We start from the raw sequence: 14,343 nt of genomic DNA on the forward strand, positions 1-14,343 counted from the left end.
TGTGTGTGTGTGTACCTGTGTTCAAGCATTTTTTAGGATCAAAAACTGGGGGGTGGATAAAAACGTATTAACAAACCCAAAATAAAAATAAGAAAGGAGTGGCATCTGAAATGCCTACAGTAGAAAGGAGCACAATGATTCTTTGCACGAGAGGAAGCAGTGGCATGCACTCGCATACAAAGGGGAACAAGTGGTCTTTACATGGAGTGCAGCTGCTTATTAAGACTCACTCCTTCGTGCATTATTCCTTTCATCCCCACTCAACCACAAAGTGATTTTACTTTGCCACTCACAAAGACAGCAAAAGATTTCTAATGGACAAATCAGTCGCTTCCCCACGAGTTATAATACAATAAACAGCACATTCTATAAAAGTATCTGACTGAAAAACACTGTGTGGGAGAGAGCACGGAAGAGAGGGAGAGAGAGATAAAAAAAAGAATATGAAAGACCTCAATTCTCTCAAATGCCATAATAGTGAAATGAGCACATATAAATGTGTTAAGAGTATCTCTTTGCATCTTGTATAGACTGCATGTATTTAATCTGTAAAGCTTATTAAGGCCCTAGTCATTGCTATGCAAAGCAGCACCCAGTGCTTTTCTCTCGCTTTTCAGCCGAGTGCAGTGTTTGGCCAATAGGACTGGCCCCCCGCCTCTCATTCTGCATTCATAACATGCAACATTTGCACAATGTATCTCTCAAAGGCCCTGAATAGAAGGCCTTAATACTCATGTAAACAACTGCAAACCAATTACTTAATGAATCGGGCCCACACATAATGAGGAGCCTCACAAAGGGCTATAAATGCATTTTTTGCACCAAAGCCTCTGCTTTAAACTACAATCCCTCTGCTGTAGTCTAGGCTTAACTGGCAAATCATAATTATTGTCTAAGACAACAGAGAGAAAGCCATTTTTGTATTTTGAGTCCAGCTCCATCCTCCTTTTGATGTCACTCATCAGCTCGCTGACAAAATAAAGCAAATAATTAACAAGTAGGACGGAGGGGAGGGGAGGGGGGATACAGGAAGACAGAGAGGAAGAGGGGCAAAGAGATGGAGAAAGGGCAAGAGAGCGAGAGAGAGAGAGTGAGACACATAGAGAAAGGAGAGAAGCAGGGCAAGAGCATGCTGCAGTGTTATGCTTCTGCTTAAGTGCAGGGCTTCTAGACCACTTGTGGAAGCAATAAAGCGCAAGAAGTGACTGTGGTAAGTGGAATGCTTAAATCTAAGCGTCCAGGAGAAGCAAAGAAAAGACAGGGGAAATTGTTGTATGACCAGGGAAAGGATAACGGTCATGGTGACAGCTCTTGGCGCTGCTTCCTTCCTAACCCTAATGAGATTAGACTATGAGGCACGAATAACTGCATAACCCACTTGCCCAATTTTACTTTTTTACACAACTTGTGTCTCATCACTGCTCACAACATTCTGTTTTGGTCTAATTTGTTTTGTTCTGTAAATGTTGTTTAATCACAGATATTGTGGGCTTCCCATGCACATTAATGACAGGCACCATCTGAGAGGGTCTGGGCCCAAAATTGGCTCATGTTTATTAAAGAGGGTGGTCACTGGGGCTGGCAGTGGCAGACATCAGCAGCTATGAGGACCACAATAGAGCCAGCCCATTAGGCCCTTCCCTGGGCTAATAGGCAGACTGGGAGCGCCTGCTTGCCAGGCCAGGGAGATACAGACTTCAGCCCTTGTGTCAGCATGGTGCCCAGTAATCACATGAAATCAGAGAAGATTATTCCTCATAACGTTTACCCAGCCATTACTACAGCCCAAATGGGTTCGCAGTGAAGAGGTGCTCTGAGGACCCGACATGCAATTGCAGATTTGATGAAGTCGTGTTGATATTCAAATGTAACCGTGATGGTGTTAGCTTCCACCAAGCTATTTATCATTAGATCTTCTTTTCAAACGCACTTAGGGCACTGATTTGAGCAGGCTAAATGCATTTCGAGGGTAAAAATGAAAGGACATTTGTCCTTGTCAACACTTGAGTCCCCTTCTTCCAAAACAGTTGTCCCTGATTCTCTTCTTGACATGATCTGTTTGCATTCTGACAACAAGCTTGAAGACAGTGATATTATGACTCCAATTTATTTTTTTTGTGGTAGCTGTTTTGCTTTTGATTTCTAAAACCTGGCTGAACCCAGTGAACAGTGAGTGAGAGGGGCTTTTGGGGCCTTTTGTCTTTGTAAGCGAGTTAATGGGTGGCGGCCCCTTGATCTTATGGAAATGAACAGGGAATTATGAGAGTGGCCATGCAAATGTACATCAACCACTTTGGTGTCTGGTGGCCCATTTCCTGTGGCCCGTTGAATAATAACAATGTTCTTACCGAGGGTAAGGGTCTTGATGTGAGGAGCGTTTGGCCCTCCCCAGGTCCTCTTCATGGCCATGATTTATTCCTTAAAAGAGCAAACAGGGCCTGATAAAAACATTTGATTTGGACATTTCATCATAAGCTAATCTACAATGCATATTATTATAGAAACTTATAAGGCTTATGACAAGCTAACACTGAGTATGTCAACCTTGGTGTTAGGGTCTCTTGATATGCACACATGGTCGTGTGAGAGGACTGATAATTATATTTCTTTATACATTTTTTTATAATCCACTTGGAGTTCCTTCCATGCATCATGCATATGCCACACATTTAAATTCACATAAGAAATTAAAATCTTTGCTGAGATGTTGAGAATGTTTGGGGACAAAAAAATTGGTTATGAGCCAATCATGGTTGAGAAAACTTGGACTAATGGCTGTGAGCTTTGACTGTCAATTAGCTAACACCGTCCTCATGTGGTGTGAGAACATATGGCCAGTGTTGACCAATGGTTAGGCTCCAGTTGCTCCCTACTTGGCAGGTAGAGTGGACCGCATCTCTTACCTGAGAGGCCATTGTCGTCGTCCTCCTCCTCCTCCTCTTCAGAACTCTGCAGTCTTTCCTGCATGGCTGATTGTTTAAGTAACTGATATGCTTTTGTCTCTGTTCAGGGACACACACACACACACACACACACACACACACACAAAGTCATGGTCAAATATTTGCTTAAAACCCAGTATTCCAACTTTCAGAGGTTTCTGTGTTTGATGAGACAACACGCTTCAGTAGCTGAGTCTTTTGGTGTGATGTGAGAGTGGATGAAAACACTGTCCTGTTGATTCTAGCCCACAGTATGTAGCAACAGTTTCCATGAGACGGCAATCAGTATCTCACATTATCTCAGCATCCCCTACCAGGAAGGCAATGATTGATTCTCTCTTTTAAAAACACTCATAATTACTTTCCCGCACAATAAAATAGGTATCATATTTAAAAGGAGCACAGAGAGTGCGCCGGCAAAAGTTAGCACAGCAGAAGTATATAATAAATGGGCTGTTGTCTCAATGATGTCGTTAAAATATAGACATACTAAATCAAAGGACAGAGCTAATTTGTTACCTTGTATGACCAAGTCCTAACATTTTTTACTGGGTTTCATAATAAAAGTACCACTTTTAATAATTTTCTAAAATATATATGACATTTACAATGCATGGCAATCTCCAGTGTTATTCCACCTACAGCACTTTATACAGCCGTTGTTTCAACATATAGTAAAAAAAACCCCACTAGATATAAAGACGAGCATGTCTTGGCAATTACTATCAGTTCCAAGGTCATGGTATTTGATTGCGACATTGATGTTGCTCACCACAGCAAAACCCTTTCCTTGAAAAATCTTTAGTCATGTTTTTTTTTTTTTTTTTACTGGTTATGGCTCTTTTGATTAAGTGTAGCGAGTGGAAACTGGACTCATTTTGCTGGCTGTGCACCTTAGGGATGCAGACACATGAAACGCCCTGTAGGAAATCTGATAGCCAAGGGTAATATAGGATTGCTTTACATTTCAGAGGTGCAGCTTAGGGATGGGCACACCAACTGCTTCCAGGATGCCTTCACATCTAGTATTTCTTCAAGTCCAGCCTCGCCAGAGCATTGTTTAGAAGATAATGAGAACCGATGACAGATCTCTTGCGCTTCCCACCCTGGTGTCCTGACAATTAAAGCAGCCGCATTATACCGGACCAGTGAATTATCAATTTTGCCAGAATGCCTCAGACCAAGCTGAAAACATAGCTAGTGTTTTCTCGGAGATAATTAGGGAGAACTAGCACAGCTCTTCAGGTGGGACTTTGACCCTGGATTCACCTTGATCATCCTGTCTCAGCCATTGCGTAAAAGAGCCCATTATTCACTGCAGTGGGAAGAAAACAAACCACAACATAAGGACAGTGTGAATGCTGGGGCACCGGCGATGCCTTTTTACCTCTAATAGGAACACTTTCCACAGGGCTTTCGTCCTGGCTGTCCTCTTCAGTACTTTGTAGTTCTGTAAGAAAGGGAAGCGCATAGTGAGAAGCAGTGGCAGGGAGGAAGGGAGTTTAGGGATAGAAATGGGAATGGGGGGTCTTTCTTTAGCTCTGAATAGAAGGCTGTATGAAAACTGGGCTGTGAGGGATTTATAAAAAAGCTCCATAGTGAAATTGATTTTTTTTTTATAAAAGGGAAGTTTTAGTTCTCTGCAGAGGTGGTTTGGAAAAAATAGCAGTAGTCTAACATTTGTACCTATTAATGATCTTGTTACATATTACTGGGCAAAAACAGACTTATCTCAGTGTGAAATGTTTTGGACGTTTCTGGGAATATACTGTCAATCGTAACAAGACCAAAACACATGCTGTAGGCATGAGGCTGGGTTTTTGATTGTTAGAAAATGCAGCCATACCTCCATATGTAATAACCAAAACCCAGCATTCAAATAATGTAGTCTAATTCAAATTTCCCCATGCCTACTTTAAATCATAGTGATAATCTTCAGTAACCTTGGATCTGTTGCTTCTGTACTGGCCTGGCGGGCTTCACATCACCGTCAGCCAGGAGAGAAGGAGGACCACATGAAGAAGACAAGTCACTCTCGTCCTCTGCTGAGGGGCACTCCTCACTGGACCGGGACACAAGTGTCCTCAGCAGCACTTTGGCCTGCGAGCAGCACAAATTAAAACCACACTCTTAATTGTTCCCATTTTGTGAAGGAAGTGTCAAATTGAACTCTCGCCGATTAGGCAAGTCATTTACTTTGGCCATGGCTGCTCGCACAGAGGTGCAGCTGTAGTGCGTGTTCAAACGGCAAGAGAAAATAACTTCAAATTCTCTCACTCGTTTAACTAAAAAAAGATTATTTCGCACACTTTCGCTCCCGCTCTCCCTCTCAATCACACCCCCCCCCTCTCTCTTCTCATCCATGAGATTAGAGAAGCGCCTAAAGAATGCAATCACCCTGGCGTTAATGTGCAACACATTCCAGATATCTCCCCTCTTGGCTGAGAGAATTGAGACAAACTACTCTCTTCCTCCCTCTCCAGCTCATTTTTTATCTCTGGGGAGATGAGGATACACAATTAAGAGGAGCTGTTCTGGGAGATGAGGAGCAGGGAGATGCCACACACCGATTTCCTTTCTCTCCTTTTCCCCTCCCCCGTATCAAATCCTGCCATCATCATCTCTCTTTTGTGATCAAAGACTGCCTCTCAGCCTCAGATGGCCATTTGCTACTTTTAATGAGCACTAATATGGAGGGGATGATCAGGAGGATTTTGACAGGGACAAACTTTAAGTACATTGTAAGTTGTTATCAGTAGGTCGCACTGAACATTGACAATGTACATGCTTTCATTTTCTGAGAGGGGAAGAGGCAAACACATGCCAATCTGAGCTTGCCACTTGGTATTTGATGCTGCTGCACAATAAAAACTGTCTTGATCCTTGTCCCCGATATCTGTCTTTGTTCTTTTTTTAGATTTAGTCAAATGTACCGTGGGCTGAGGGCTCTCGCAGACCCACTGCATTTTAAATATCAATGAATGCAACTGTTAGCACTTGAATATTCAAAGGGCCTCTTTGAGTGTGTGCATGCGGGCTGCATGCTCCCATTTGTCGGGGTAGCCAGGCTGTGTGGCATTACGTGAATGGAAATTTCTGTTTGCTCTTGTGTGTAGAGAGTAAGCTGTTGTATGAGAGGACAGAGAGGAGAGAGAGAGAAATAAAGGGAGAGAAGGAGAAATAGAGGGACGGAGGGAGAAATAGATGGAGTAGATGGAGTAAGAGTGAGAGAGATAAAGGGAGAGAAAGATTTTCACTCAGGCTTTTCCTGATGCACTTGGACACAATGATGTAGATGGCAGTGCCTCTCTTCCTTTTGTCTGTTCATATTTTCAAGAGGCTCTACAGTTTCCCCTCTTTGCGTTTCTCATTGCGTCGGGGACCCTGGAGCAAGATCTCCAAGCCACAAGAACCCCAACAAGATGAGTCCACAAAAATGAATAACACAATAGCCTGCATGTGTACATAATCATTCCTGCAGATAGAATGGTGCTTTGGGATTCCTGACAAATTTCGTGACATTATCTTTGGGCTCTAAGTGTGAATATTAATTGTAATTTCTTTCTTTGTTTAATTGAGCATGATCTGCACAAGGTCAATGAGTGGGAAATTTAAAATAATCCCATCCATTGTTGAGAAAGTCCAAATGGCTCCCTCATTCAATCGGACCCAGCTGATGGCTATACTTTTGGCTAATGCTAAATTAAAAGCAAGTGTTTCTCAGATGAATACGCCACATGAGATGAAAGAAGCCAAGCAGAGGCTGTAATTTGCGATTAGCGCATGGGTCAGGGTTTCCCTTCTGTCTAGGTCAACGTGTGGAGTAATCTGATGAGTAGGCAGCCGGGGCTTGGTTTCAAACACCAGACACAAAGAGGGCACTCAGTACCAACTACAGCTCTCTTCTAAAAAAACATGCAAAGAAACAAAAACACTAGCCTTTTTGGAACGATGAAAAAAAAGAAGCCATTTTGCTCCTGCATGTGTGTGTTAATGTCCGCTTGCTTTTGGGACTGGGTGCCAGTGAATGCAAGTGTGTGACCTCCCATTTGTGTGTGTAGTGGCAGTGTATGTGCCTCCAACGCTACCTGGTGGCTGTAGGTGGCATGGCGCTCTAGCAGCAGCGGTGTGAACAGCTGGACCAGGCGCTCAGTGCTAAGGACACGGCGCTCCTTGAGCAGGAGGGTGTGCTTGAACCAGCGATCCCACAGCCGAGCGGCATCAGGAGAGAGGCTGGCGCTGTGGTGAGGGTGGGGGTGGGAGAGAAAGACAGGCTTTCTTATCAAATACACAGTAGGATCTGTAAATAAGTCAAAATTGTATCTCCTTACAATGAAAGATTATTTGATTATCAGTAAAATAGAGGTAGCTTACTAATTTTTTTTTTTTTTCATAAAGCACTTTCAAAAGGTTGCTTGTTAGTCCATCTTAAAACACTTTATAAGATATAGATCATTAATGAATCCAGTTAACACCAAATAGACACAGACAGCAACATAGCTCCTGGTTGAAAACTGGATAAAAGGTCAAAGTGCCAATAGGTATCTTCAGAGGAAGGGACATGTATTTCTTTGGATTGAGTATATAGCAGGGAAGGTCTCAGTGAAATCAATAGAGTAGTGAAGCAGAGCATGGATTTGGCTCAGAGTATAACTACTCATTATCCAAAGGACTGAAAGTCACAGATAGGGCATTTTAATTTACTCATGACATTCACCCGTGCAGTGTTACTGCACAAGGTGACACCACAGATGACCTTTACATTTGTGGACAAGGAAGACTGTATCGAATGGTAGCGTGAAATATCTCAGCGACTGTTCTAAGTGCATGCCCCCTCCCCCACTGTCTGGCCAGAAAAAAAAAGAAGAAGAAAATGCACAGGCAGCTATCCACTCTTGGTTTGAAAAGTGGAATTCACCTTTATTGTAAGTGTGTTCAATGTCTCTGTGAAAAGCAAAGAAAGGTCTATTGACCTGTAGCTTTCAGCAGATTGATATATGTGCTCTGAATTACTCAATTATAGCACTATTCATTACAGGAGTAGAAACAAAACACAAAACACACACTATATTAAACTACACTACACTATATCATGACAACAACAATATATTATTATATAGCTTTCTCTTTTTTTCCACGATATCTCTGAAGTTGCAGTTTGTTACAAATGTATCATACTGTAACACATGTAGATGACTAGTACAGAAATAAACACAACTACAAAATAAAAAAAAACCAGTGACACCGATCTGTGGCGTTAGATTTACAGAGAAACCAGGAGCCTTACCTTATTTCATTAGGCTCAGTGCTGAGCTGGTGAGCACTCACTATATCCTGTGGTAGCAGGCAGCCCTTTTCTGTGCTCCATGACAACCTCTGAAGCTCATGAAGGATGACTGCTCCACATGCTTCAAGGTCCTCGTGATTCAAGCCCGCTCCAGCGTTACAAAGGCTGTCCAATATACAGAGCGCAGTCAGCTATTGCCATGGAGCCCTGGGCTCAGCCCGCGGGTCAGGAGTAAATGGAGTACATCCAACAGGAACACTTCACACACGCAGACATAGTGTAGTATAATCACTCACAATGTACATACACACTTGCTCACATAATATCACAGCAAGACGAAACATTATACTGAGGGTCATGACACAAGATGGCCACGCTCTTTTACTAGTGAAGATGTTGTTGACATCATTCCCAGCACTTGTATTTGCACAGATGGGGATAAGTATATACTGGGTTTAAAAAGAGGGAGAAAGCTTTCCTTAGCGAGACATTTATCCGTACTTTACAACAAGAACTCCAATTATGGTAAAATAATCATGCTATGAAATATAAAAGGCTTATGAAAAATAAGCCCAGTCTAATGAAACACATTCTCCATCCTCCATCTCCCTGACTCCCAATAACAATTCAACAGGGTGGTTACTAGAGCAATCCCATGTGTTCGAAAACCCCTCAGAAATAAAGACGTGTGAATGTTGGTGATGACACTTCATACATCTAAAGTGAGAGCCCTTGGCAGAAGGATATGTTTTCCTCATCTGCATGATCTGCTCCATGGCCATTAAATAAATATACACAGTATTTACTTTAGACAGGGAGAGATAAGATGGTAAAGTTTGAAGAAATAGAGGAAGGGCATACCTGATAATTTTATTGAGCTGTCTTGCATCAATTGAAGAATCCCCATACACACTGGTCTGTTCACCATGGAGTCGTCCTTCGATGCTGTCTAGCAGATTAAAGAGCCCTTCCTGGGAGAGACTAAAAAACAACATTATCCCTTAATGTAGTGAAAGGGGAAAAAAATTGAGGCCATGTGATCGATAGGCCTGCCATTTGTAAAAAAAAAAAAAGTGGATGCCATTTGATCCACAAATCTGTGACACATTTTCCCAGGCAATTTCCTTGAGGTACTCAAGGACTGCCGGAGGAATCTCATCATTACAATGCTACTGCCACAATACAGAACTTCAGCTATTTAAAGTGTGTCTGTTGATGGTGCCATATGTAATGACAGGTTGTATAGGAAAGCTGGCATTCAAAACTAGAGCTTGTAGAATTAGTTGCCTACTGTTTAGTTACTACTACTGCCATTTAACTGCATATACCTACCTATATGCAGTTAAATGGCATTATAAAGTTCACAATAAATATGCAATATGATTATAAAAATAAACAAATGAAAATATTAACATTTCTGTAACATTACCCCTACTACCATCTGACATTAAAAAGTGTAAGGAAAAAGGTTCTAAAAAAGAGGGGCCTCAAGATGATTTCTTTTTGGTGAGAGATTTATACTTTAATCTGGTCCTGTGTGGGGCTGCAAAATGAGAAATGGATGCCTAATGCATGTGGATATTGGGAATCCATCTCTTTCTCGAGAATTAAGCTCTGGGTGGCCCTCATTGAATTCTCCCAGAAACCCCAAGCCGAGAGATCCTGAGCCCCCCTACATAAAAGGGGCCAAAAAGAATTTATGACAATCTGTAATGGGCTCCTGGGTTAGGGGTCAGCAAACAATTGCTCCCTCTTTTTTGCAGGTTGTTTCCTGGTAACATCCTGATTAAGCTGGCAGCTTGAATTATATCCATGACATTCTGTAGTGTGCAATCCGTCTGTGCTAAGTCCTCTTCAGTGTGGCTGAAGTAGCATACGCAAAAGCTCTATCTTTTTCTCTCTCTCTCTCCCTTATCGTCAGCGTGGGCCTTGAAATAGTCATCTTTCTCTTTCCACTTTATTTGTCAATGCTCTTCAAAAAGAGACCTTTAGAGAGGGAATTAGTTGTGTTTTTCTGCAAACCTCTCTCTCTCTCATTGTATTGTTGCCAGCTTTCATGTCAAGGTCTCCAACCTCACTTTAGATGCTGCTGTTGTCCGCATGTCAACATCATCAGGAGAGTATTGTTAGCTAGGAGGAAGAGGTCACCCTCTCTGCAGCGATATTGCTCTACAGTGTACAGTACTGACTCCAGGGTGATTTACCACACGGAATGGCCTCACTGTTGAATGATTGGTGTCAGAAGAATCTCACTGTGCTGGAACAGGCAGCAAATATAACACACAAAGGAATGGAAAACATACCACATGTAATAACAACACAGTGAGCGCAGGGACTGCCTGACTAAATTTGGGACATGTCCTGCTGCAGTGTGCACAGCACAGTTTACCAAGTACTGTGTGAAAATGTACAATAACTTTTATTTAAAACCAGAGATAGACACAGCTGAGGAATGTTTTTAAAAAAGCACGATGCCCTAAAATGACATTGCAAAACCTCTATATTATCTTCAGATTTTTTTTAAACATCTATTGAATTTTTAAGAACTCAACTTTAATTGTATGAAGCGCTGTCACCAATCGGTCAGAACCATCGTGCAGTTCAGGGCCGACATATTTGAGAGCAGGATACAGTGAGGCCATTATGTTGAGATCGAAGAAAAAAACCTGGAGGATATTTCAGTCGTATACTCTACTCACCCCAGCCATGCTGGAGAAGAAATATAATGGGATAATCTAATGAATTGCCCAGGCTTGTTTTTTCCTGACTGTGAACTGAATGGAGGGAGCGATAGAAACTCTAACCTTAAGAGAGCGAGAGAAAGAGAGGGAGAGGATAGAGACTGGATGCTCTCGGAGCTTTACATCAAAGCCTCTGGTTTTCTCCTCATACACAGAAGCCCTCCGTGTTAACAATGAAAGCTGCAGCCCCCACCATTGTCTCCTAGCACAGGCTAACTGCAGTTCCTCTTGAGGTCACGCTATAACAGTATAGTAGACCACACAGAAACAGTCATGCACAAACAAACATGCTACACAGTCGGAAAGAAAATAAAATCCTTCATAGTACTAGAGACCAAACATTTTTTTAATAAAGCATAATACCATATAATGCTCAGAAAGGTTCTTTATATTTGTAGTAGTAAAATATTAGTAACGGTAAAATACTGGGTATTTTGAATACCATTATTGTGAGCAATTGCAACTGGGACTAAAGCATATAATAATTTTACAAGCATAATGTATACAAAAATTTAACACTGGGACTGTCCCTGAGAATATGGTGAAGAAAAATTACACACCAAATAAAGTTTTCTTCTTCTTTCAAGAGCATAAGAGGTCCTGTTCATTCAATACTGCATATTGTAGGGAAAATGCAGAGGCTTTGGGCGCAAACATTCACATGGGATTTTCTGTGGCTCTAACCCCATCCAAAATGATCCTTCAACTCAGAGGCCATCATCACGCTAAGGATTTGTGGCTGTAAGTGCTGTCCACATGCCCACCCTCCAGAACACTCTATGGTGCCACAAATTTCCTCCTCCATTGGGGACTTCCTGAGGTCTCTCAAGCAGAAAATTGCTCTGTTACAGCATTATCTTGGATTATGGCAATATTGTTGGTGACAGGTCCTGAGCTCTCCCTATAAGATGCATCACTGCCACCACCGCAGCTGCCGCTGAGCTACAGAGAGCACGGTGGCATGGACCGTGACTCCCACAATCCTCTCTGTCAGCCTCTGATGTGATGGTGGCAATGACTGTACGGTGTCTTCACCCGCTCCTATCACTAACAGCCCTCTGTGGTTCAGCATGGCGGTGCAGAACATTCTTCTTTCTCAGCTTTCTTAGCTTTAAATCTTGGAAATAAATACTGACTGCGTTATGCCCATTTTAAAAAAAGCATCTACCATAAAGCAATCAAAATGTTAGTGTTTTTCTCCATTGATGCACTTTGACAAGCCCAGAAAACAAAGTACAGAAGTCATAAATACTGTACCTTTCCAAGGTTACAACTGGAGTTGAAGATGCACAGTTTAACTGTGGTGTGTTCTTGGACCCATCAGTGTGGAGGGATGATTCAGGACTGTGCTGATTGTGATCTCCACTCCTTCCAGAAGTGGGATTCCTCTCAGATGCCACACCCTCTGGTAGATCCTCATCCAGCTCAGATTGTGTAAGAGAAATGGACAGGTCACTAGCACTGCTCTCTGACAACTGCACATCAGAGCTTGGTGTGCTGACGCTGTCACATCTACCTGAATGCAAACACAGCGCTTATTTCAAATCTTTCAAGGGGCAAAATAAAGTGCTTTCAACTTCACCCAATTTCAGTAAACAATAATAGGATAATGTAAGGTAATAATCAAAAACGGCATTGCAAACCTGGTGTATCTTGAGCTTCCTTTCCAAAAGCAGTTTGAGGCATTAAATGGCTGAGACCTCTCTCTCCATCTTCCATTATAGGTGGCTGATGATGAGCCACCGCTCGGGAGTCAGTGTGTTCTGCAGGGGAATTCTTAGCCTTCGTGGGGCTGCTGCTGCTGGGAGACAGATTCTTCTCAGGCCCCGTCAAGGTCACCATAGGTGACGGTTCTTGTTCATCATCACTTCCAAAAGGCACATCACCAGCTGCGCCTATTAAGGCACGAACAGATGGGAGCATCGCCATCGTTCTTTCATGTTTGTCACTCAAATTACAGCCGTCAGGGGAATCGTTTGAGCCTGAAATGTCATCTGATAAATGTGCTCGGTTGCTGGCGGCATCCTCTCCGCCAACTCTGAAGTCCTTCAAAAGGCCACTTGGTAGACGTTCGCGGGAGTGCATGCTGCGATTGGGTGAACGATGCAATGCTTGGTGTGAGTGTACACTTGTGGTGCCAGCTTCAGCGTCAGACCCTCTGGAGGTCTGGCGACCCATAAAAATTACCGCTGGTGGTTGTGTAAACTCCTTAGCTGGGTGAGAGAGGGAGCTGTCCTGGTGCTGCCTATGCACAGTTTCAACCTGCAAATATGGGAGGAAAATAAATAATATATGTAATATATTCATTTTTGGTAACCATTCCATTATGTTTTTATAGGCATAAAAACAATTCTAACATTTTTACATGTCTTGCTTAGGTCAAGAAATTCAGCTCAAGTATGTTAACTATCCACTTTACAATTTTGTTAAAATTCAAAGTGTTTGTGTGTTCTTATTTGGGCCAAGGTCAGAATTCTTTTCACAACATCTTTCAGAAAAATGTCTCAGGATCAATGTTTTAACTTTTCATCTTATTAGAAATCCTTTAGACAAGTTTTGATTCATGTCTCCAATGTCACCAAGGGGGGGAGAGAGTGAAGCAAAAAAGCCTCCCTCCAAACATAATAACAAAAAGCATGGCTTCTGTTTCTTTTCTGATAAGCGTCTTAAATACCAAACAGTTAGCTGCTTAATAACATTCACTGTAAACCATGCAGCCTGCCCAGCAGATCCACAAAGTAGGTAAAAAAAAGAGGAAAAGTTAATTTCTTGGCTGAGTGATTCCATCGGTAGCTGCAGGGCAAAGTAGAAAGTGTTTCACTAAAGTAGCAATTGATTCTTCTATCAATCTGCGGCACGCGTGTGCTCTTCCAAGGAATGTATTAAATATGAAAATCATATCCCGTTATCATCTGTCTCCAGCTTTCAGCCCGGTAAGCTTCCCTTAATGAATGCTGCAGCCTGAGGGACATGCACACTGCCAGCCAATGGCTTGTATGCATAATGGAGTGACGGTACCATTTTGCTCATTACAATATCGACAGGCTGACGGGGGTTTTGCACACAGTTACAAGTGACTGCTCTAGACAGCATGCTCCAAGTTATTATGAGATGTCTTAGACATTTCATCTAAAAGAGCTTTAACTGCTTTAAGTGAAGGGAGAAAGCAGCTATGGGCTTGAACTACATCGCTTGTACAGATGCACCAGCTAGGATTAGACACCTGTGCTATTACAGATACACAGTTTAAATGTAGACTCCTCTACAGATTTACGAGGCATAATGTCTACTTTCCTTTGTTATTCTAAACCTGAAAACACTGCTTGATAGAACTGAGATTTGCATAAACCTTGTAAACATTTCAAAAAAGAAG

The 14,343-nt window shown here is 42.2% G+C and overlaps 1 protein-coding gene across 2 annotated transcripts in view; it reads right to left on the minus strand.

Annotated features, from left to right (window-relative positions):
* Positions 1-14,343, minus strand: part of kiz (kizuna centrosomal protein) — a 26,629-nt gene that overhangs the window by 9,139 nt on the left and 3,147 nt on the right. For both annotated transcript variants that reach the window (XM_035673740.1, XM_035673741.1), the window contains 9 exons: positions 12,614-13,232; positions 12,228-12,486; positions 9,091-9,210; positions 8,230-8,394; positions 7,031-7,181; positions 4,886-5,042; positions 4,330-4,392; positions 2,904-3,002; positions 2,349-2,418 (listed from right to left, as the gene is read on the minus strand). In XM_035673740.1, the coding sequence (XP_035529633.1) occupies positions 2,349-2,418; positions 2,904-3,002; positions 4,330-4,392; positions 4,886-5,042; positions 7,031-7,181; positions 8,230-8,394; positions 9,091-9,210; positions 12,228-12,486; positions 12,614-13,232 (1,703 nt within the window). The remainder of the gene's footprint in view (positions 1-2,348; positions 2,419-2,903; positions 3,003-4,329; positions 4,393-4,885; positions 5,043-7,030; positions 7,182-8,229; positions 8,395-9,090; positions 9,211-12,227; positions 12,487-12,613; positions 13,233-14,343) is intronic.

This window comes from Morone saxatilis, unplaced genomic scaffold, assembly GCF_004916995.1.
Source record: "Morone saxatilis isolate NCDOM2014 unplaced genomic scaffold, NCSU_SB_2.0 Contig3, whole genome shotgun sequence".
Lineage (NCBI taxonomy): Eukaryota > Metazoa > Chordata > Actinopteri > Moronidae > Morone > Morone saxatilis.